The 23428-nt window shown below is 37.8% G+C and overlaps 1 protein-coding gene across 4 annotated transcripts in view; it reads right to left on the minus strand.

Annotated features, from left to right (window-relative positions):
- CEP83 (centrosomal protein 83) overlaps positions 1–19663 on the minus strand; it is a 111157-nt gene extending 91494 nt beyond the window's left edge. For 3 of the 4 annotated variants that reach the window (XM_032298004.1, XM_032298022.1, XM_032298012.1), the window contains exons 1-4: positions 19305–19575; positions 18683–18833; positions 10152–10244; positions 7515–7646 (exon numbers count right to left, since the gene is read on the minus strand). In XM_032298004.1, the coding sequence (XP_032153895.1) occupies positions 7515–7646; positions 10152–10244; positions 18683–18833; positions 19305–19477 (549 nt within the window). In that variant the 5' untranslated portion in view covers positions 19478–19575. Of the gene's footprint in view, positions 1–7514; positions 7647–10151; positions 10245–18682; positions 18834–19304 lie in introns of all 4 variants that reach the window. The other variant, XM_032297994.1, reaches the window with a different exon arrangement.
- Positions 19664–23428: the final 3765 nt, after the last annotated feature.

Below are 23428 nucleotides of genomic sequence, written 5' to 3' on the forward strand. Positions count from 1 at the left end.
CTATTACTAAAAGGAAAAAAAAAAAGACAATAAATGCTAGCAAGGCTGCAGAGAAAAGGGAACACTTATACACTATTGATAGGAATGCAAATTAGTTCAGCCACTACGGAAAGCGTCTGGAGATTTCTCAAAAAACTAAAAATAGAACTACCATTTGACCCAGCAATCCCATTACTGGGTATATACCCAAAGGAGAATAAATCATACTATAACAAAGACACATGCTTTTATATGTACATCGCAGCACTATTTACAATAGCAAAAACATGTAATCAACCTAGGTTCCCATTAATAGTGAACTGGACAAAGAAAATGTGGTACATATGCACAACGGAACACTATGCAGCCATAAAGATGAATGAAATCATGTCCTTTGCAGCAACACAGATACAGCTGGAGACTATTATCCAAAGCAAATTAACAAAGAAACAGAAAACAAATACCAATACCACATGTTCTCACTTATAAGTGGGAGCTAAAAAATGGCTACATATGGACATAAAGATGGGAACAATAGAACTGGGGACTACTAGAGAGGAGAGAAAATGAAGGAGAAAGAGCTGGAAAACTTCTATTAGGTACTATGCTCAGTATCTTGGTGACAGAATCTTTATAACCCCAAAGCTCTGCCTCAGCATCATGCAATATGCCCATGTAACAAATCTACACATGTACCCCCTAAATCTAAAATAAAACCTGAAATTTTTTAAAAAAGAAAAGTAGAATGAAATATTATAAACAGTCAAAAAAACAAAGAAAATAACTTGAAAACTTAAATTTTATTTTTTACACTGACTTTTATTTGCTGTTGATGAAAACACATTTTTTACATTTTGAATACAAGTACATTTTGTTTTTAAATTCTACACGTTGTTATTAATGGAAAACAAATATGTAAAAAGATTGTTTATAACAGTATAGTGATTTTGCTGAATTGAAAGAAGATGTGGATGGGTGCAGTGGTTCATATCTATAATCCCAGTACTTTGGGAGGCTGAGGTGGGTGGATCACTTGAGGTCAGAAGTTCAAGACCAGACTGGCCAAGATGACGAAACCCCACTCCTACTAAAAATGCAAAAATTAGCTGGGCATAGTGATGCACACCTATAGTCCCAGCTACCTGGGAGGCTGAGGCAGGAGAATCGCTTGAACCCAGGAGGCAGAGGCTGCAGTAAGCCGAGATCATGCCACTACACTTCAGCCTGGGCGACAGAGTAAGACAAGAAAGACAGGAAGAAAGGAGGAGAGGAGTTAAGAAGGAAAGGAGGAAAGCAGAAAAGGAGGTAAGGGGGGAAGGAGGGGGCATGAAATAAATATGTAATAATTTGCAAACTATATATAAAGTGTTTCTCTCAATAAATTAAAGGTAAATGTGTCTCCTGCCCCTATTTCTTTCATTTCTTCAATGTCCTTAAATTCTAATTTACAAATCTGATATCTACTTAAAAGTACCTATATATTTATTATGTTAATTGGTACCATGATAGTAACTGTCAGGTATAAATGATAGTAATATCATTAATTGAGTATGTACTATGTGTCAAGCATTATGGTAAACATTTTGCACGTGAAGTTTCAAGTTCCCAGATCTTAGTCTTTAAATTGTTACATTAACTTTTTATATTCCTTAAGAAAACAATAATCACGATTATACTGAGTTTCCTCTTTTTCCTTTTATGTGCTATATTTTTCCTAAATGATGGAATATGTTTTATACAAAAATTTTAACATTCCTTACACAAAGTATCACTTAAATTACTTACATACTTAAAGTTCATATTTTAATCTAATTTCAGAAGTTATTGCCTCCTTTTCTTCTACCCATTTTTCTTCTAGTGAGAGGAAAACTGTCACAGGGAGAAGGCCGTTCTTAGAACTATATAGCTGCCCCTAGACACAGTTACAGAAAGATTAGGAAACGGGATACAGGAATTGTCAGGAAATGAGGAGACACTCAGTGTCTTTTTAAAAAACTTCTACTCTGACTGAAGAAAAGGGATTTGAGACAATAAAACAAATATCTTTCTCAGGCCACAAGAGTTACTTGACTGAACAAAAGAAAACAGAGACAATAAAGCAAATACCTTTCTCAGGCCACATGAGTTACTTTGGCCACGGAAATAGTAAAAGAAAGCCAACTGTGACTAATAAAAAAGCCAGAGGACAAAGAATCTGGAAGTCAAGTAGCAAGAATGCTGGGAGGGCCATGTGGTGGGGAAATCAGACACTGTAACGACAGAAGCCCTCAAACTGGAGTATCCACTATGTGCTGGGTACTGTCTAAGCACTTGACATATTTTAATGTATTAAATCCTCACAACCCCATGAGATAGGTACTATTAACACGATTTGTAGATTTGTACATCAAAGTTGGCTCCTAAAGTAACACTAAATGAATATTTAAAACATATTTATATTTTAAATGTAAAAAGTTTGGTTTTTAAGATATTATAAACTGCATTCTAGCACAAAATCTTTAATGTATAAAATTTCACAAAGCTCTTCTAAATGGCTGTCAAAATCAATCCCCGAGAATTCCAACTGCGAGGCTATTTCGTTTTAATTTGGAAGATGTTTGCTATTTTGATGTGGTTCAGAGTCGTCTGAAGAAGGTAGGTCAGAGAACTTGAAATATTTAGATAAAGGAACCATCTAGGCCTAAAGCAACACCCTAGATCCTTCAGAACCTGCCAAGGCAAAAATAAAGTGTTTTGAGAGGTTTCATGATGTCTACTGACATATACATCAGGATAAGCAACAAAAATCAGAAGCACTTGAGCAGTTTTTTGCTATCTGCACTGTAAGAAATAAACCCCAGCATTTTCAAGGAACCAGGATTCATAGGAACATTGGCTCCTCATCTGACCCATAAAGCCAAGGAAGAGCACAGCCAATTTGAGAAGCATGATGGCAGAATCTCAGTGACTTGTTGTCATGTACTGTCACCCTGATGGTTTTTCATGATGTAGTGCTCCTTGTCCCTCTCTCCTGAGATCTTAATATTGTCTCCACTGAATTACCATTGGTTCTTTCACTCATTCTACCATTATAATCACCTGTGCCTACAACTCTGTATTGTTTGTCATTACTATTTCCAGAATGAGTCCTAATAACATAATAAAAACAAAATAGAAAATAGTCCCACTTTTGAATAATGACAATATATGCATCCTCAGTGTTTCACTTGTATGAAGTCCCAGACTTAATATGTTCTTACAGGCACATGAAAAAGCATGACATTATCTTTTTTTTTTTTTTTTTTTTTTTTGGAGAAAGAGTCTCGCTTTGTCACCCAGACTGGAGTGCAGTGGCATGATCTCGGCTCACTGCAACCTCCACCTTCTGGGTTAAAGTGATTCTCCTGCCTAAGCCTCCTGAGTAGATGGGACTACAGGCGCACGCCACTGTGCCTAATTTTTTGTACTTTTAGTAGAGATGGGGTTTCACCACGTTAGCCAGGATGGTCTCAATCTCTGGACCTTGTGACCCGCCCACCTCGGAATCCCAAAATGCTGGAATCACAGGCATGAGCCTCCGCACTCAGCCGACATTATTTTCTTTCTCTTTTTCCCTTTTTTGAGATGGGGGTCTCACTCTGCTATATAGGCTGCAGTGCAGTGACACAATCATAGCTCACTACAGCCTGGAACTCCTGAGATGAAGTAATCCTCTTAACTAAGCCTCCTGAGAAGCTAGGTCTACAGCTGCACACTGCTACACTCAGCTAATTAATTTTTTTTTTTTTTTCTTTTGTAGAGATGAGGTGCTGGTCTTGAACTCCTGGCCTCAAGTGATCCTACCACCTCAGCCTCCCAAAGTGCTAGGATTACAAACCTGAGGCACCACACCTGGCCAATACTGTATTTGTTCATAAGATGAGGTATGTTCTTTCACATATTCTTTCATATATTCTTTTTAATTTAGAATGTCATGAGGGACATGTGTATTCCTGCAGTCCTTCTCAGGAAAAACTTTTAAAATCTTCCTAAAGTATTACCCTGAGAACACAATAAAGAATATTGTCACTTTCATCTGTGGAAGTAAAAATGCACAAGTACTGTGTAAGTCCTAATTAACCCAGGAAAATCCAATTTTTTTTATTACATGAATTCATTTTAGACTAGTTTAAATTGTAAAATTGGAAGATGACAAGAGTCAGTTCTACTTCGAAGTTTTCAAACTACATTTGTTGTTTGTATATCTGAAACCGTATTTGCTGTTTCATGATCCACAATCACCTCACCAGGTTTTACTGTTTTTGTATATAAAAAACGAAATATGAAGGTGATAGAACAAAAGTAAATCCACAATTATCCACTCAGTAACACTGCTCCTACATAATCAATTGGGAAGCAAAATGAAAAACACTTCAGTCTTAATTTTTCAGCCTCTACTAATTATGGCTTCTTAGCTAGCAGTTTATCTTCAGATTCTTAAGACTGTCATAAAATATCACATATGAAAATTAATGATGGCCAGGCATGGTGGCTCGTGCCTGTAATCCCTAAACTTTGGGAGGTTGAAGTGGGAGGATCACTTGAGGTCAGGAGTTGAAGACCAGCCTGGCCAATATGGTGAAACCCCATCTCTATTAAAAATACAAAAATTAGCCAGGCATGGTGACATTTGCCTGTAATCTCAGCTACTAGGGAAACTGAGACAGGAGAATGGCTTAAACCCGGGAGGTGGAGGCTGCAGTAAGCCCTGATTACGCCACTGCACTTCAGCCTCTGTGACAAAGCAAGACTCCATCTCAAAAAAAAAATATTAATGATTATACCAACCCCTTAAAAATGTTAATGAATATCAGCCTTTCATTAGTGAAAAATAGATTAGTCATCAGATTTCAAATGCAGGTTTCATTATTTGAAAAACAACAAAACTAAGAAACTAGAGAATATAAATAATCCTTACTAGATAATTACCATCACTAGATTTTAAAAGGAAAGTACAAAATAAAGTATCACTATATGAAACTTTAGTGTTTTCTCCTCAATATACTAAATCTTCATTTTAGGCTAAAAATCTTTATCATTCCTATTTTCCATAAGATAATTTTTACTTGCAATTCCTTTAAGTATATCATAATTATAGATTCAAAACCTTTTATGTCACATGAAGTACAGATCAACCGGCTACTTAACAAAATTGCAGTTGCTGGATGGCCTGTAATCAGACTGGCAACTTCAAATTGCTGGTCACCTTTGTATGAGTAAGGTCCAAGATTTGTGTTGACCACACATTGACGAGACCCAGGTGTAGGGCCTATGGAATATGAGTGGTGGACTGGTTTGTGGGTTTGAGGGTCTGGGTAGGAGAGTATAAATTCTTCTTTGTGCAAAGTGTAGGAGTGCAACACTGAAGACAGGCTTAGTCTATGTATGGCCTCCCCCACTCCCTCTTCAACTGAAGCTGGGGAGAATGGTCATTTTTTTAATGTTATGGTATATGCCAGTATAATTGCATTAAATAAAAACAATAAGGGAACTAACTAAAACAAACAAAAAATGCTGTGAGCTGGGACTTGGTATATCAGAGTTCTACTACAACCTGGCTGCCAACATTCTCTGAGACTTTGAACAATTCACTTATCCTGTGCCTTAGTTTCTTCATTTAAAATGAAGAAAATAAGGGCTGGCCACAATAGCCTATGCTTCTAATTCCAGCACTTTGGGAGGCCAAGGCAGGAGTATCGCTTGAAGCCAATAGTCTGAGATCACCCTGGGCAACATAGCAAGACCCTATCTCTACAATAGTTTTTGGTTTTTTGTTTGTTTGGGTTTTTGTTTTTTTGTTTTTTGGGCTTTTTTATTAGCCAGGTATGGTAGTACATACCTATGGTCCTAGCTACTTGGAGACCTGAGGAAGGAGGATCACTTGAGCTCAAGTTATGGGGAGAAATGGCAGATATAGGTGACAGGGGGATGGAGGCAGCAAACCACCTCGCCATGTATGTACCTATGCAACAATCCTGCATGATTTGCACATGTACCCCAGAACCTAAAGTACAATTTAAAAAAAAAGTTATAGGGAGCTATTATTGTGCCACTGCATCCCAGCCTGGGCCCCAAAGAAAGACTTTCTCTCAATCGATCAATCAAAGAAAATAAGACAGTCCTGCCCCATCTCACTGACTATTGTAATAAAAGTGACATAATATGTGAATAAGGCACTTAGAGCTATAAAGAGGTTTTTTTTTTTTCTAATGCAAGAAACTATTATAAATATTTATAGTGTTCTGGTGCTATACTGTCAATGGACACAAATGATCTAAGGTTCATACAGCTTCTTACAGATGAAACATGCATGGCACTTTGCTCACTAATAAGAATAAATCAGTCTGATCCAAATAGCACAGTTTTAGTTTTTATTAGATGACTAGAACTCTGTAAATATTTAGTAATTGGTAAAGGAAGGTTAAGTATATTTTAACTCTTAATTCCAAGTAAAGACAATGCAATAAATTTAAAATGTAGATATGTTTATAAACAGAATATATCACATAACTGTAGATACCAACCTATTTTTTATGAATATGGAGGGATAAAATTGGTATTTCTCTCTTTCCATTTGAAAAATATTCCAAAAGCAACACAAGGAATGAAAAACGGTAACCCCATTTTGAAAGAAACTAGGAGACAAACCACAAAACAAGTAAAAAGCCTGCCAAAAGCAATGGAGATGAAATAGGAACGTATGGTGTAGGCAGCATAGAAAGAATGCTCCAGTTGCAAATGGCAGAAAAAACAAAGTCTACTTCTTGAAGTTGATGGGAACACTGTAAGGTATAAAACACTTGTTCATATCAAAGTGCACAGGATGACAGCTAGAGATTTCCTAAATGTGGTTTGGTTCCAAGAAGCAGACAGAACAATGCTAAGTAAGGAATCACACTAACTATATTTGCAGAGAGAAATCTGTCTCTGTGGCTACACGAGACAAAAGACTTTGTACCACAGAACTCCCCAAAGTTGTCTATCTCCATTGGCTGGGACACGATAAAAGATAGACAGAATTTTTTAAATCTACAGCCAAAACAGAACTTTCACAAGAAAACTGTTGGTATAGAACTGATAAAAATCATGACAAGGCCGGGCGCGGTGGCTCAAGCCTGTAATCACAGCACTTTGGGAGGCCGAGGCGGGTGGATCACGAGGTCAAGAGATCGAGACCATCCTGGTCAACGTGGTGAAACCCCGTCTCTACTAAAAGTACAAAAAATCAGCTGGGCATGGTGGTGCGTGCCTGTAATCCCGGCTACTCAGGAGGCTGAGGCAGGAGAATTGCCTGAACCCAGGAGGCGGAGGTTGCGGTGAGCCGAGATTGCGCCATTGCACTCCAGCCTGGGTAACATGAGTGAAACTCCGTCTCAAAAAAAAAAAAATCATGACAAATACTCCACCATTAATGAAACTATGCAATCAACTCTAATTTGAAGTTTTTAAAAATATATAATTATAAAATTGTATTGACTAGAACAATAATGAATAAACTCGTATAATCAATCTCTTACCTCTGATTGATATTTTATTTTTTCTTCTTCTAAAATACGTGCAAACTCTTCCTTCTGGTGTTCAAATTCTGACTTCAGAAATGTATGTTCATAGCGAAGCTTATTATATACAGCTCTATACTTTTCCACCTCCTAAATTAAAGGAAGAATGCAATTTATCACAGATTTATAAACAAAATTTGCACTCACTCCAATAATCGCTTTTACAAATATAATTTTAAATTACATTATAGTGACAGCAATTCTAAAAGTAAAAAATAAATTTATCAGAAATAAAAATGAATTTGGAAAAGTCCTCGTAACAGGTATTACACATATGGAATTAGTACATTCCTGAAAAGATACCAAAAAAGTAAATTACCATTCAATTAATCTTATTTCTTCATTGGTTCTCATTATAATAAAAGTGTATAGTACGAGGAAAGTGTTGATCTCTGGGCTTAAATAAACTAACATGTAAGAATGTTGCACACCTTTCAAAAAACAGCTAGATTTTAAAAATGTATAAGTTAGTGTAAGTCAAACAAATTCAAGAGATAAAAGGTTATTTTAATATTTAGTACAGCATCTTAACATCTAATTAAATATTACAATGATAGTTCAACTCAACGCACCAACCTGAAGAAAACATGCAGCAACATCTCTACTAACTAACCAGGAACACAAGCAATTTCCTGATGTGCTCTCATCCTGCTTCCTAACAGTACTCTATGAAGCCGCTGACATTCTGAATACTCAATAAGAAACTCAGGCAACAGAGCAGAAAGATACAGGAGACACTAACAGGAAATTAGATAACAAGGAAAGCATGTCTCCTAAAATAATACCCAGTTCACCATAAATCTTTAGTTGAAAGACTTCTAAGCTGGATTATAAACCAAGAAGATGGATTTCATGATTTTACTACAGATATACTTTGCTATGATTTAAAAAAAACTTTTATTGAACTTGATCACTTACCTTGGGTCTGAATAATTTTGTTTATTTACAAAAATTAAATCTACTCCCAAACCGTAATGGCTTGCTACCAGGAATGTACTGGAAAGATCATATTATCAAACCAATAAGCCATTATAAAAGAGGATTCTACAGCTGTTTTGGGCAATGACCACATCACTTGACTATAGCTCTCCAAAGGGGCCCATTTTGAAGGGGACAATAATCATTTGTATGTATAAGGCCAGGTATATTTGTTAAATAAGGTAACATATATAAAATGTCTAGCAATTGTCTACTATACTTTTTTTTTTTTTGGAGACACAGCCTCACTCTATCACCAGGCTGGAGTGCTGTGGCGCAATCCCGGCTCACTGCAACTTCCACTTTTCAGTTTCAAGCAATTCTCCTGCCTCAGCCTCCCGAGTAGCTGAGACTACAGGCACGCACCACCACACTGGCTAATTTTTTTGTATTTTTAGTAGAGATGGGGTTTCACCATGTTGGCTAGGATGGTCTCGGTCTCGTGACCTTGTGATCTGCCCACCTCAGCCTCCCAAACTGCTGGGATTACAGGCGTGAGCCACCGTGCCTGGCCTAATATACTTATTATCTGCAGTCTTATCCTGTCCCCTTTATTAAGCATTCAGTCACGTTACATCAACACTTCACTAAAGGAGATTAGTCTCAGCCTGAAGTAAAACTGTAACAGATTTTTATTTTTATGAAGTGGCACGACACTCATTCTCTCATTCAACAAATATTAATTGAGCACCTACTGTATACCAAAATCTGTTCTAGGAATTTGGAATATAACAATTAACAAAACAGGTAAAGGTTCCTCCTCTCATGCAACTTCCATTCTAGAGGTGGTAAAACAGAAAATAAACACAATAAATAAGTAAATGATATAGCATAGAAGGTATGTATCATAAAAAAATTAAAAATAGAGCAAGATAAGGGGGATCTAAAGGTCTAAGCAATAATGGGAAAGGCAGGTTGCAATATTAAATAGGTAGATTGGGAGCAGTCAAAGTAGTCCCCATTGAGAAAGTGAAATTTTAGCAAAGTCTTAGAAGAGATGGTTAGCCGCGACATATCTGGAGGGAGAGTACTCAAGGCAAAAGAGATGCACCAATTCGGCTGGAGGCGGTGGCTCACGCCTGCAATCCCACCACTTTGGGAGGCCAAGGCAGGCAGATTACTTGAGGTCAGGAGTTTGAAATCAGTCTGGCTAACATCGTGAAACCCCATTTCTCCTAAAAGTACAAAAATTAGCCAAGCATGGTGGTGCACCTGCAATCCCAGCTACTCAGGAGGCTGAGGCAGGAGAATCGCTTGAACTCGGGAGGCAGAGGTTGCAGTGAGCCAAGATTGCGCCACTGCACTCCAGGCTGGGCAATAGAGCCAGGCTCTGTCTCAAAATATTTTTTAAAAAATTATTTAAAAAATAAAAAATAAAAGCAAAAAAGAAATGCACCAGTTCTGGAGTGCCAAAGAAATATCAGTAAGCCAATGTGAAAAAAGGAAAAGAGATCAGAGAAGTAATAGGAGTCCAATCCTGTGAAGCCTTAGAAGCCACTGTAATGACTGAGTTAAAAGGGGAACTACTGCAGGGTTTTGGGTTAGGGAAATGATGCTTTTCATCAAGACTTTGATCCCAAGAGGATAAATGCATAGTAAACAACATAAGTTACTTACTTCATCCAGAGTCCGAAAACGTTCTCTCATTGGAGTTTCTAATTCTTGTTGTATTTGGGCTCTTAGCAATTCCAATTTTTGTGGAGTTAATATCTAGTATGTAGAGAAATGCAAACAATTCCAAATATAAAATCATATTAAAATCAATAATTCTCCATGTTTCAAAGCCTCTCTTCTAATTATGACAATGGAATTCATGAAAGTTTTCACAATATAGTTATTTTTACAGTGATCACTATACAAATAGAGTCATCATTTGAAATAACACTTTAAGAATCTCAATTTCAGGCTCTCAGAGATGTCAAAAATTACATTAACATGAAGTGAAGACAGTTACAGATTATCACTGCTATTGTTGGGAATAACCATGTTGGCAGCTAAGGCTATCATGCTGTAAACAATGGCTGATGGTCCAGTTATTTTACCAAGCAGGCAAAATAAAGGTGTAACAATTTGTTATGCCAAAGAGAACCTTTCAGACTTATTTTCCGTTAGAAAAGGCTCATTTTTACTCTCACACTGAACCTAATTTAGGCTTCTCTTTGTCACACTCTCTTATAGAACTCATAATTTAATGAATAAAAAAATATTTATGTAAGTCCCATATGGGAAGACACAGTCTTTATTCACCACTGTATGCCCAATATCTACCACCAATGTCTGGCACATAGGAACCACTCAATTACTATTTCATGAATGAATGAAAAAAAAAATCTGAAAGTTTGTATTCATATTAATTTCTATAAAAATCATAATGTTCTATAATAGTCCAAATATTATATTCATAATATTACATTTTACTGAATGACAGCTTACTATAAAGCATTATACAATGCACTGTAACCTACATACCATCCTGTTTTAAGCACCTTACATGCATTAATTAATTCCTACAACAATCCCACAATGTAGCTACACTGAGGCATACAAGGTGTTCAAATAACTTTATAAAGATCACAAAAACTCACATGATGCATATATCTCCCCATAAAAATTTCAAACTCTGGTATTAAAAATAACTCATATACACAAAAAACTGTAAAAGTAGGCAATACAGGCTTACTAGACAGGTAAAAAAGAGAAAACACATTTAGAATAGAAAGAATGATGCATCAAAGGAATGGGAAAACTAAAACTTACATAGAACCCAAACTCAAGCCAATTAACATTTTAATTTACCTGGGTGTCAGAGGCTGTATGAGAGAAAAGGGATTCTCAAAGGTGAGTTAAAGCCATTTTGCATGGGACCACATTAAGTACTACAGAAAATTTAAAATTGTGGGTCCCTACGTTCACACTGGTAGAAATCTCTAAACACTGTAACATTTCTAAATGCTACCTTGGAGGGTTACACCCTGGCTGGGAACAAAAGGAAAACAGGTCGCAGCCAGAGTGAAAAGTTCCTGAATACCAGTTTAGACTCTTATTATTTATTCAGTATTCAACAGTATTTAATTTGAAAATTTATTTTGTTTAAAATTAATATATATAATTACATAAATAAAACAGTTCAAACAAAACAAAAGATTAAAAAGTCTTCTCACTTCAGTAATTCAATTTCTTTCTATTAAAGCAATCATTGTTAGTAACTTATGTACCCTTCTAAAACAATCTATAGATACACAAGCATATATATCAGCTTTGATTTTCACACAAAAAGGATATTGTGCATATATTTTTCTATACCTTATTTATTGAAGGTTTTTAAGCTTAAGAGTGACACTATGATATCTATATTTCACAAAGAAGCAAGATGAATCAAAAGCTTTAGTGAATGAAGCCAAAGAAATGAGATAGAAAGCTCATGTCATAATCTGGTTTATGGTATCAATTCTGGGTGACAGTATCAAGAGTCCAAACTAAGATGAGGTAACAATTCAAAGGAAGAGATTAATAGGTAAAGCTTATTTGGTTCCTGTTTCAAATGATCTAACTTCAAAACTAAGGAAGCAAAATCATGGGAAAATTAAGAAAATCTGAACAAAGATGGAATAGTAAAAGGTATTAAGGAATAAGTATTTTAAATATAGTAAAGGTATTATGGTTATGTTTCTAAGAGAGGCTGCACTGGTTTGTTATAGAGATATACACTCAATTATTTGTTGAAATAATATAAAAACAATCCAGAGACATTGAGGAAAAAAGTAGGGGTGGGCGGCAGAAAGTAGTAGATAAAACAAGCCTGGCTCAGAGAGAATAATTATTGATGCTGGATGACAGGTACATGGGGATGTGTTACATGTTTGAGATTTCCAAAACTGAAAGTTAACTGAAAGTAAAAAGCCTTCTACTTTCAGCCACGATAGATTAAGTGTCCAGATTCAGTCTCCTGCCTGAAATAAACAAAAGAATAGACAAAAATTAAACAGTTTGCAAGACACTGGACATAAGAAAGAAAAGACAGATCTCTGAGAGGCACAAAACATAGAAGATGAGCTTTGAGAGTTTTCAGGACCTGGCACAGGAAAGGATACCCACACAGTCATGATGCACTCCCTGAGTTGAGGAGATAAAACTTAGCATCCAGGGACACTAGAGTGGTTAGAATCCTAAGACAGGGTAGCAGAGAAAAGAGGACAGAGAAAAAGAACTAAGAAAATCTACAAAAGGCTGGGTGCGGTGGCTCATACCTGTAATCCCGGCACTTTGGGAGGCCATGGCAGGCTGATCACAAGGTCAGGAGATCAAGACCATCCTGACCAAGATGGTGAACCCCATCTCTAATAAAAATACAAACATTAGCTAGGTGTGGTGGCACATGCCTGTAATCCCAGGCTGAGGCAGAAGGATCGCTTGAACCTGGGAGGCAGAGATTACGGTGAGCCGAGATCGCACCACTGCACTCCAGCCTGGCAACAGAGTAAGACTGCCAAAAAAAAAAGGAAAAAGAAAACCTACAAAGACTCTTGGCTCATTCAGTAGAGTATTGATTAGCACATGTGTCCAAGGAAACTCCCTATGGCTAGTCAAAGAAACACCTGAAAAGATGAGAAGGATGAATACACAGAGCTCACAAAGCTAAGAATAGTTTCTGTTCCCAAAAATCAGATTAAAATCCTCCATTTCATAAAGAAATTGTTACAATACTCAGAAGAGTCTCGCCTCAGTGGTGGGAAATAATTATCACTACACTAAATACTAGTCTGCTCCTATTTAAATCCTAAAAGCAAGACCCAAAAAGATAAAACTGTTTCCAAGTAATTTAACTGTGTCCAAAAATAAAGCTCAACAACATTTACCAAAATACAAAAATATTGGAAGGTGGGGATTGCAGTGGTCCGAGATCGCTCCACTACACTCCAGCCTGGGCAACAAGAGCGAAACTCCATCTCAAAAAAAAAAAAAAAAAAAAAGTCCAGCATTTTGAAAATAAAGTTCACAGTATCTAACATCCAATAAAAATTTACTAGGCATACAAAGAAGCATGGGGGGGGAGGGAGAGGGAGGGGGGGAGGGAGGGGGGGAGAGAGGGAGAGAGAGAGAGAGAGAGAGAGAGAGAGAGAGAGAGTGTGTGTGTGTGTGTGTCTGTGTCTGTCTGTCTGGAGGAATAAGCTTAAAATAGGCCCAGAAATGACATAGATGTCATTAAAACTTTATCGTATAGTAATTGTAACTAAATTCCGTATGTTCAAAAGACTAAAGAAAAGACCGAACATGTTAGGTAAAGATAAGGATGATACAAAAAGATCAAAATTGAACTTCCAGAAATGAAAACTACAATTTACGAGATGAAAATTACACTGCCTGGAATTGACAGCAGGTTAGATACCGCAGAAGACAAAATCAATGAATCTGAAAACATGGCAACAGAAAGTAACCAAAAGGAAGCCCAGAGGCAAAAATACAAAAAATAAATTAATAAACATCAGCAAGCTATGGGAGAACTTTAGTGGTCTAATATTAGAATATAATTAAGAGTCTCCAAAGGAGGTAAAAGAGGAGGTAGAAAATATTTTTAGAAGTAATCTCCAAAAATTTTCCAAGTTTGATAAAGACTGTAAAACCAGAGACCTACAGAACTCAACAAACCCCAAGCACTATAGATACAAAGAAAACTACAAAGTATGACAATAAAATTGCTTAAAACCAGCAATAAAGAGAACAGCAGCCAAAAAACCAGACACAATACATTACAAAGAACAAAGATAACCTGTGCCCACTACCCTGTAGAGTAATGCGGCTGCACAATACCCAAGAGGCTCCCAATACTACATGTTCAGTTACACCATAGATGCCTCTTGGAAACAGTGCTTTAAATCCTTTAATGGTGTGCACCTCACCATTGGTCTGTGCCACCTAACAGCATACAACAGTTTAAGGGTCTTCTGATCTGAGATCTCTGACAAAGGATCTCTATTTTTATTTTTTTTTGAGATGGAGTCTCACTCTACCGCCTAGGCTGGAGTGCAGTGGCGTGATCTCTGCTCACTGCAACCTCCACCTCCCAGGTTCAAGCAATTCTCCCACCTCAGCCCCCAGGCTGGAGTGCAGTGGCATGATCTCGTCTATCACTGCAATCCCTGCCTCCAGGTTCAAGCAATTCTTGTGCCTCACCCTACCCAGTAGCTGAAACAGCAGGCATGCGCCACCACCCCCTGCATGTATATTTTTAATAGAGACAGGGTTTCACCATGTTGGCCAGGCTGGTCAGATGCAAAACTCCTGACCTCAGGTGATCCACACACCTAGGCCTTCCAAAGTTCTAGGATTACAGGCACGAGCCATTGCACCCAGCAGTCTTAGACTTATAAAGGAATATTGCCACTACTTGTCTCCAAAGAAACTTGTAAGAATGCTTTATCATACAACAGTCTAGTGTCATTACCTGTTTTAAAATCTATAAAAACAAATCTTTAACATTGCAGCACTTGCCATTTAACAATCTAAAATAAACCAGTCTTTTACAAAGAATACTTTAAGAAGGCAACTATTGCTGTGCCAAAAATTCTTAATTAATGACTGAAACTGAGTATTGTGTTTTGATCTGAGCTTCCCAGCAGCCAAAACAAAATGGGAAACTGTATACTGGGTTATATAGTTTTCATTAGCACAAAAAGAGCATATTAATCATTGGTAATTTTCACTTAGTTTTATTAGAATATATCAAATGATCCCCCATATTTAAAAAGGTTTTGCTAAAATGGTACATGGTAACACAATAACAACTACATATACTGACCACTTACTAGATCAAAGCATCATACTCATACTTTTTTTTTTTTTTTTTTAAAGAGTCAGGGTCTCTCATTGTTGCCCAGGGTAAAGTGTGGTGGTGTAATCATGGCTCCCTGAAGCCTCAAACTCCTAAGCTTAAACAAGTTTCCTGTCTCAGCCTCTTTACTAGCTGGGACTACAGGTGCATGCCACTATGTCAGCCTAATTTATTTTATTTTATTTTTTAGAGACAGAGTCTCACTATGTTACCAAGGCTGGTCTCAAACTCCTAGCCTAAAGTGATCCTCCTGCCTCTGCCTCCCAAAGTGCTCAAGGTGGGAGCCACCATGCTTGGCCTGAACTAACACTTTCTATGCATCGTCTCACTTCATCCTTACAGTCAACCTATGAGCTAGGCACTATTATCATTCCCATTCACTACTGATGTAGAAATGTTCTTTAAATGAGTACCTCCCCTTTTCCTATAAAAGCCAAATAGATGACATTAAATCTCAGAAAAGGCATTTTTGTAGGCAGACTAGATAATGCATGTATATTTTTTAAATAATCATCTTTCATAAACCTTCATTGAAATATTTCTTGATCTTAGTTGAATTTACTTATTGTAACTTTTCTAAACTTACAATTTGCACAAATTGCAAGCATCCATTAAACAAATAGCTAAATTGTTTTAAAATATGTTTACATGTGTAAATGTTTCTTTAGCTTATTTTTGCCAAATAAATATCACATAGAAACTAGATACATTTATCTTAAAAAACAGAGGCCTTATCAGATAAATTATATTTGTGAGCAAACATATGGGAGGTTTTCACATGGAGGAGCATCCAAAGTTACCAACATGGAGGCCACAGGGTGGATGACTTCATTTTAATATGAGAGAGAAATGTTTAACATACTTTAATCCATAAATACAATTGGATCACTTTAAAAGTTCACTAGGTTCTCTAGCACTGAAAGCACTGAAGCAGAGAATGAAGAGAGTCCTGTCTGAAAGACATTCTAAAAATGATTCTGCTTTGGAGAGTATATTAGTTTCCTAGGTTGCCATAGTAAAATACCAGAAACTACATGGCTTTAAATAACAGAAGTTTGTTCTTTCACAGTTTTGGAGGCTATTAATCTGAAATCAAGGTGTTGGCAGCCCTTGCTCCCTCTAAAATCTGTAGGGAAGAATCTTGCCTTGCCTCTTTCTAGTTTCTGGAGCACTTCAATCTCTGCCTCCACCATCACATAGTGTTCCCCTCAGCCCCATTTGTCACCATCTCTCTTCTCCTCTTTAAGGACACCAGTAATATTGAGTTAAAGGCCCATCATACTCCAATATGACCTCATCAACTTAACTAAGTACATCTGTAATGACCCTACATCCAAATAAGGTCACATTCTGAGATAGTAGGAGTTAGGACTTCAACATATCCTGGCTGGGAATACGACTCAACCCATAACAGATTCAAAGAAAAACTAGAAGATTACCAGCTCTAAGATGCTGAGGCTCTAGGTACGTTTGACATAGAAAGTGCAATATATGAACAACAATTCCACTCCATTCATTTATTTCCAATTTTCATGTCATTTATCCAACAAATAGGTGTTTGCTAGGCATTATCCTAAACACTGAAGACACACTTAAAAAAAGTCCCTGCCCTCATGGAGCCTGAATTCAAATAAACATGTCATCATTTGTGAATATTTACTATGTGCCCTTATGGTAGTAAAAATGTAGATGTTATCTCACTACACCTCACAGCCCTTAAGCAGATTCTTTTACCCCTTTTACCACATGAGAAAACTAGACATAGAGACATAGTTTTTGAAGGTATCATCTTCTGGAAGAATTGACCTTTTTTTCATTATAAAACATCATTTTTTATCTTTAGTGATACTCTCTGTCTGGAATTCTTTTATATCAGGTATTATTATAGCTACTCCAGCCTTCTGGATGTGCTTTACTTACTTTCTGGATGTGCTTGGTACAAATAATCACGTTTAGATGTCACTCTCACGAAATAGAATAATTAAATTTGCAATACCTGAAGAATCTCTTGGGTTCAGCATTCACAGATTCCATTCATACAACAGATTCTCAATTTTTGCAAAACAAATTAATGCACTGATTCTATAGGCTTAAATTACATTTCCCTCTTCAATTTACACTTCGGAGGTTAAATGTCCCAAATATACCTAGGAGTGAAACAGTGAGCATAGTGGAGTCTCCAAGCCAGGCTTAGAGGTGTTCCCAGCAATGGTAGATTTCAAGAAGTTATTGAATGACAAACTTACAAGGCTTCTGTCAAAGGATATCTAAGAGTTGGGTGATATGCCAGACTACGTGACTTGAAAGATGCTTTCTTACTCTATGAACTTCTGACTCTAATATTAACAATACCTTACCATTTATGCCAAGCAGATTGTTAGGCAGAAATAAATAGCTGGTGCTCTTCAGAACTTACATAATTACAGAAAAATACCATTTGTGAGAACCTACTAATTTGAAATTTATAGGAAATTTAACTGGAGTTACAGTCTGGTTTTGCTGAATAGTGTGAAAATTATCTAAAGAAGCTGTACTTCGGCCAGGCATGGTGGCTCACGCCTATAATCCCAGCACTTTGGGAGGCCAAGGCGGGCAGGTGTGGAGGTCAAGAGATCGAGATCATCCTGCTCAACAAGGTGAAACCCCGACTCTACTAAAAATACAAAAATTAGCTGGGCGTGGTGACACACACCTCTAGTTCCAGTTATTCAGGAGGCTGAGACAAGAGAATCCCTTGAACCCAGGAGGCAGAGGCTGCAGTGAGCTGAGATCGTGCCACTAAACTCTAGCCTGTTTGTAAAGCAAAAGATAGTTGGCTCTGAAGTACTACAGCACTTCAGTACTTTTGCCAGCTATCTTTTGCTTTACAAACCCATTTGCTTTACAATGTACACATAGATTATATGCACATACTGTTTTTACAGTCTCTTTTAAGAAGCTCCTTAATAACAGCTAAGTCTTTTTTAGCTTACTTTCAGTTATAATGCATATATAAACATTAGTAAATATTTCTTTTAAAAAATTAGTTAATTCTAATTTTTATCAATGCAAACTCACTTCTTCCCTTGTTCTTAATAGTAAAATATTATTCATATCAGAATAGTAATATATTAACAACTTACATAAAATAACAGTTTCATGGCTACCTTATGTGGTAGCTAACATTCTAAAATATTTGAAGGAAGATTAAACTGTACCACTTGGAGATACAGCAAAGTAATCATTAAGGATATAGACAGAAATTACCAAATTCACCAAAACTATTTACTTCCATTATGTATCTGACTACTTTCAAACTAACTCAAATGTATTTTCTCACCTGCAGTTTCATTTCTTCTAAGTCTTTAGTTTTCTCTACTAACTCTTCTCTTAGTTCTTGAAGCAGCAGCTGAAGTTTTTCCTGGTGAATTTGCTTTTCATTTAACAGGTGCTTGAGTTCATTTTGTGACTTTACATATTCATTCTGCAACCTGATTTTTAAAAATAGAATTCAATTTTGAGTAAATCCTTTCTTTCTAACTGCATGACTTTATGTAAAGTCAATCAACACTACAGAAAAACAAGACCAATATCACAAATTCCTTTAAACCTACAAATATCTTTTCTTTACAGAGTTTCATTTAATTATTAACACTGTAGCTTTGGGATGCAATTTTACCTTGGTGGGAAATGGGGAGCACATTTAGCCGTCTGGATACATTTAATTTAACACGACTGGCCACTTTCAGAATAAGACTTATAAATTTATAATCCACTCGATACCATATTTAGTTTGCAACAAAATAACTTTTAAGTGAAAATTTTACTATATTAAAAAAGTTTTAAACGTATACATTGCAAAATAAGAAAATTATACTATATTCTATAGGAAACATTCAGCCACGATAATTCCAATAATGTTTTTAAACCAAAACTCCCACTTCTAGATTTAAGTATTTTACCTTGTATGTTCGGCTTTCAGAGTCTGATAATTAGCTTTATGATGCTCACATCGTAACCTTTCATCAATTAACATTTTCTGGAACTCCGACTGAGAATCTGTCAATCCACTGTCTCCACCAGGAGGCAAATTATTGGGAAAAGTGTCCATATCGGTAAATGTGCTGACAACCATGTAAAAATAAGTTTTGGCTTTCTTATTATTTTAGTTTTCTGTCCAAGAGTATCTCCCACTCCTTTCTTGCTAAGGTAGAATCTCAGGTCAAATTATACCTGCACAGAGAAATAAACATAGTTTGCAATCAGTAAACATAAGCTTCCTTTAGTGATACTTTTATCACTTTTATTATTCTTTTTTTTTTTTTTTTTTTTTTTTTGAGAAGGAGTCTCACTCTGTTACCCAGGTTGGAGTGCAATGCTGCCATCTCAGCTCACTGCAACCTCCACCTCCAGGATTCAAGAGATTATGCTGCCTCAACTTCCTGAGTAACCAGGATTACAGGTACCTACCACTATGCCCGGCTAATTTTTTTATTTTTAGTGGAGATGGGGTTTCACCATGCTGGCCAGGCTGGTCTCGAAATCCTGACCTCAGGCAATCCACTCACCTTGGCCTCTCAAAGTGCTGGCATTATAGGCGTGAGCCACTGTGCCCAGCCCCTCCTTATTTTTATTACAAAGCCCAATTTTCAGATTTTAATTGTTCATAAAACAAAATGCAAATATAAAGCTGAATTGCGCCTTGAAAAATTTTCACCTCCATTCAGCTTCTGTGACCATCAAAATCACATCTTCAAGTATTCACCTAGTTCCACTAGAACCATAGACTCTTCCCTTTTAGGGAGTTTTTTTTTTCCTCATGTCCTTTTTCCTTTCACCTTCCTAGATTCCACTCCACCTCCCACCATCACTCCACCTTTCCACACTTGGCCTGTCACTGCCATGTTCCTTTTCCTCCTTCACCTCTCCATGCCTTCTACCAAAAGTGTCCAGTTACTATCACTCTGCCTGGTTCTAGCCACTTCATAAGCTTTCCAGTGGCTCATCTGTTGGCCTTCCACTCTTCCTTCATAATGAGATTATAATTTTTTTTAATAATTCTTAAGAATATCACAAAGTTACGTCATTCATCATCTGATTATCTCTCTAACCCTTCATACTCTCTTCCAGCAACGCTGATCAATTTTTATTTCTCATGCTGGCTCCTAACCCTTGCCCATGCAATTCTTTATGTTTAAAATATTCTCCTTTCTACTTTCATTTACCTGGGCATGCATCCAACTCCAGTTCACTTTTGACATCTTGCATAGATATCTCTTTGTGTAGGAACACTGGTTTGAATGTCCTTCCTACGTCTTTGCATTCCTACAGACTTCCTCTCAGATGACTTATCGCTATATTGTTTTATTTCTTTATTTATTCTAATACATATTTTATTGCGTTTTAGGTTTTGGGGCACATGTGAAGAACATGCAAAATTGTTGCATATGCATATACATGGCAATGTGGTTTGCTGCCTTCTTCCCCATCACCTATATGTGACATTTCTCCCCATTTTATCCCTCCCAACTCCCCCGTCACTCCCCTAGTTTCCCCCCTACAGACCCCAATGTGTGATGCTCCCCTCCCTGTGTCCATGTGTTCTCATTGTTCAACATCCGCCTATGAATGAGAACATGCAGTGTTTGATTTTCTGTTCTTGCGTCAGTTTGCTGACTATGTCTTTTGATTGGGGCATTTAGCCCATTTACATTTAGGGTTAATATTGTTATGTGTGAATTTGATCCTGCCATTTTGATCCTAGCTGGTTGTTTTGCCTGTTAGTTGATGCAGTTTCTTCATTATGTCGATACACTCCCATTTGGTGCGTTTTTGGAGCAGCTGGTACTGGTTGTTCCTTTCTGTTTAGTGCTTCTTTCAGGAGCTCTCATAAAGCAGGCCTGGTGGTGATGAAACCTCTGAGTAATTAATTGCTTGTTCATAAAGGATTTTACTGCTCCTTCACTTACGAAACTTAGTTTAGCTGGATATGAAATCCTAGATAGAAAGTTCTTTTCTTTAAGGATGCTGAATACCGGCCCCCACTCTCTTCTGGCTTGTAGGCTGCTGAGAGATCCACTGTGAGTCTGATGGGCTTCCCTTTGTGGGTAATCCGACCTTTCTCTCTGGCTGCCCTTAGCATTTTCTCCTTCATTTCAACCCTGGTGAATCTGACTATTATGTGCGTTGAGGTTGCTCTTCTTGAGGGACATATTTGTGATGTTCTCTGTATTTCCTGGACTTGAATATTGGCCTGCCTTGCTAAGTTGGGGTAATTTTCCTGGATATTCTGAAGAGTGTGTTCCAGCTTGGATTCATTCACTCCATCACATTCAGGTATACCTATCAAACGTACATTAGGTCTTTTCACATAATCCCATATTTCTTGGAGGCTTTTTTTGTTTCTTTTTACTCTTTCTTCTCTAATCTTGCCTTCTCGTTTTATTTCACTGAGTTCATCTTCGATCTCTGATATCCTTTCTTCTGCTTGGTCAATTTGGCTATTGAAATTTGTGTATGCTTTGCGAAGTTCTCATGTTGCATTTTTCAGTTCAATCAATTCATTTATGTTCCTCTCTAAGCTGTTTATTCTTGTTAGCATTTCATCAAACCTTTTTTCAAGGTTCTTAGTTTCTTTGCATTGGGATAGAACATGTTCTTTTAGCTCAGATAAGTTTATTATCCACCTTCTGAAGCCTGTTTCTGTTAATTCATCAGACTCCTTCTCCATCCAGCGTTGTTCCCTTGCTGATGAGGAGCTGTGATCCCTTGCAGGAAGAGAGGCATTCTGGTTTTGGGTGTTTTCATTCTTTTTGCGCTGGTTTGCTTTCATCTTTGTGGATTTATTTACCTGTGGTCTTTGTAGTGAGTGACTTTCAGATGGGGTCTCTGAGTGGACATCCTGTTTGTTGATGATGAAGTTATTTCTTTCTGTTTCTTAGTTTTTCTTCTAACAGTCAAGGCCCCTCTGCTGTAGGACTGCTAGAGGTCCACTCCAGACCCTGCTTGCCTGGGGCTCACCTGCAGTGGCTGCAAAACAGTGAGGGTTGCTGCCAGTTTCTTCTTCTGCTATCTTTGTCCCAGAGGACACCTGCCAGATGTCAGTCTGAGCTCTCCTTTATGAGTTGACTCTTTGGATATACGGGGGTCGGGGAGCTACTTGAGGAGACAGTCTGTCCTTTACAGGAGCTCAAGTGCTAATAAGCTGTGAGTCTGCTGCAGCAGAACTCATAACAGCCTTTTTTCCCCAGGTGCTCTGTCCCAGGAAGGTAGGGCTTTATTTATAAGTTTCTGTCGTGCTGCCGCCTTTTTTCAGGGATGCCCTGCCCCGCGAGGAGACAGGCTAGTCACACTCTGCCAGCAGAGGCGTTGCTGATCTGCTGTGGGCTCCACCCAGCTGCCATGTGAACTTCCATGCAGTCCTGTTTATAGGGGTATAGTTAGAACTGCCTCAGCAATGGCAGACTGCCTTAGCAATGGTGGACTACCTCAGTAGTGGTGGTCTGCCTCAGTAATGGTGGACACCTCTCCTCCACAGAGCTGGACTGCCCCTGGATTCAGCTGTCCTTGCTGTGAAACTCTCAATCCAGAGCGTTTCAGATTGCTGGTGTTTGTGGGGATGGGACCGGCCGTGCCTGATCACCTGGCTCCCTGCCTCAGACCCCCTTTTTTTTATTCAGCTGAACAGGCAACTCTGTCTCCCAAGCATTCCAGTTACCAGTTCAAACAGTGTCCAGATTTGTGTGAATTCTTGTGCAGAGACCTGCTATGCCGGCGGAAACAGCCATACTGGGGGCTCGTGGCACTTTTTCGCCTGGGAATCTCTTGGCCTGGCTCCCTGTTTCAGTCCCCTTTTTTTCAGTTGAATGGGCGACTCTGTCTCCCAGGCGTTCCAGTTGCCAGATTTGTGAGATTTTGTGCGGAGACCCGCTGCGCCGGCTGTGCTGGAGGTGCTTTTCCACCCAGGAATCTCCTGGCCTGACTTCCTGTTTCAGTCCCCTTTTCATCAGCTGAATGGGTGACTCTGTCTCCCAGGCATTCCAGTCGCCTGTTGAAAAGGCACCCAGATTTGTGTGAGATTTTGTGT

Source organism: Sapajus apella, unplaced genomic scaffold (assembly GCF_009761245.1).
Source record: "Sapajus apella isolate SASKATOON/1434 unplaced genomic scaffold, GSC_monkey_1.0 scaffold2, whole genome shotgun sequence".
NCBI lineage: Eukaryota > Metazoa > Chordata > Mammalia > Primates > Cebidae > Sapajus > Sapajus apella.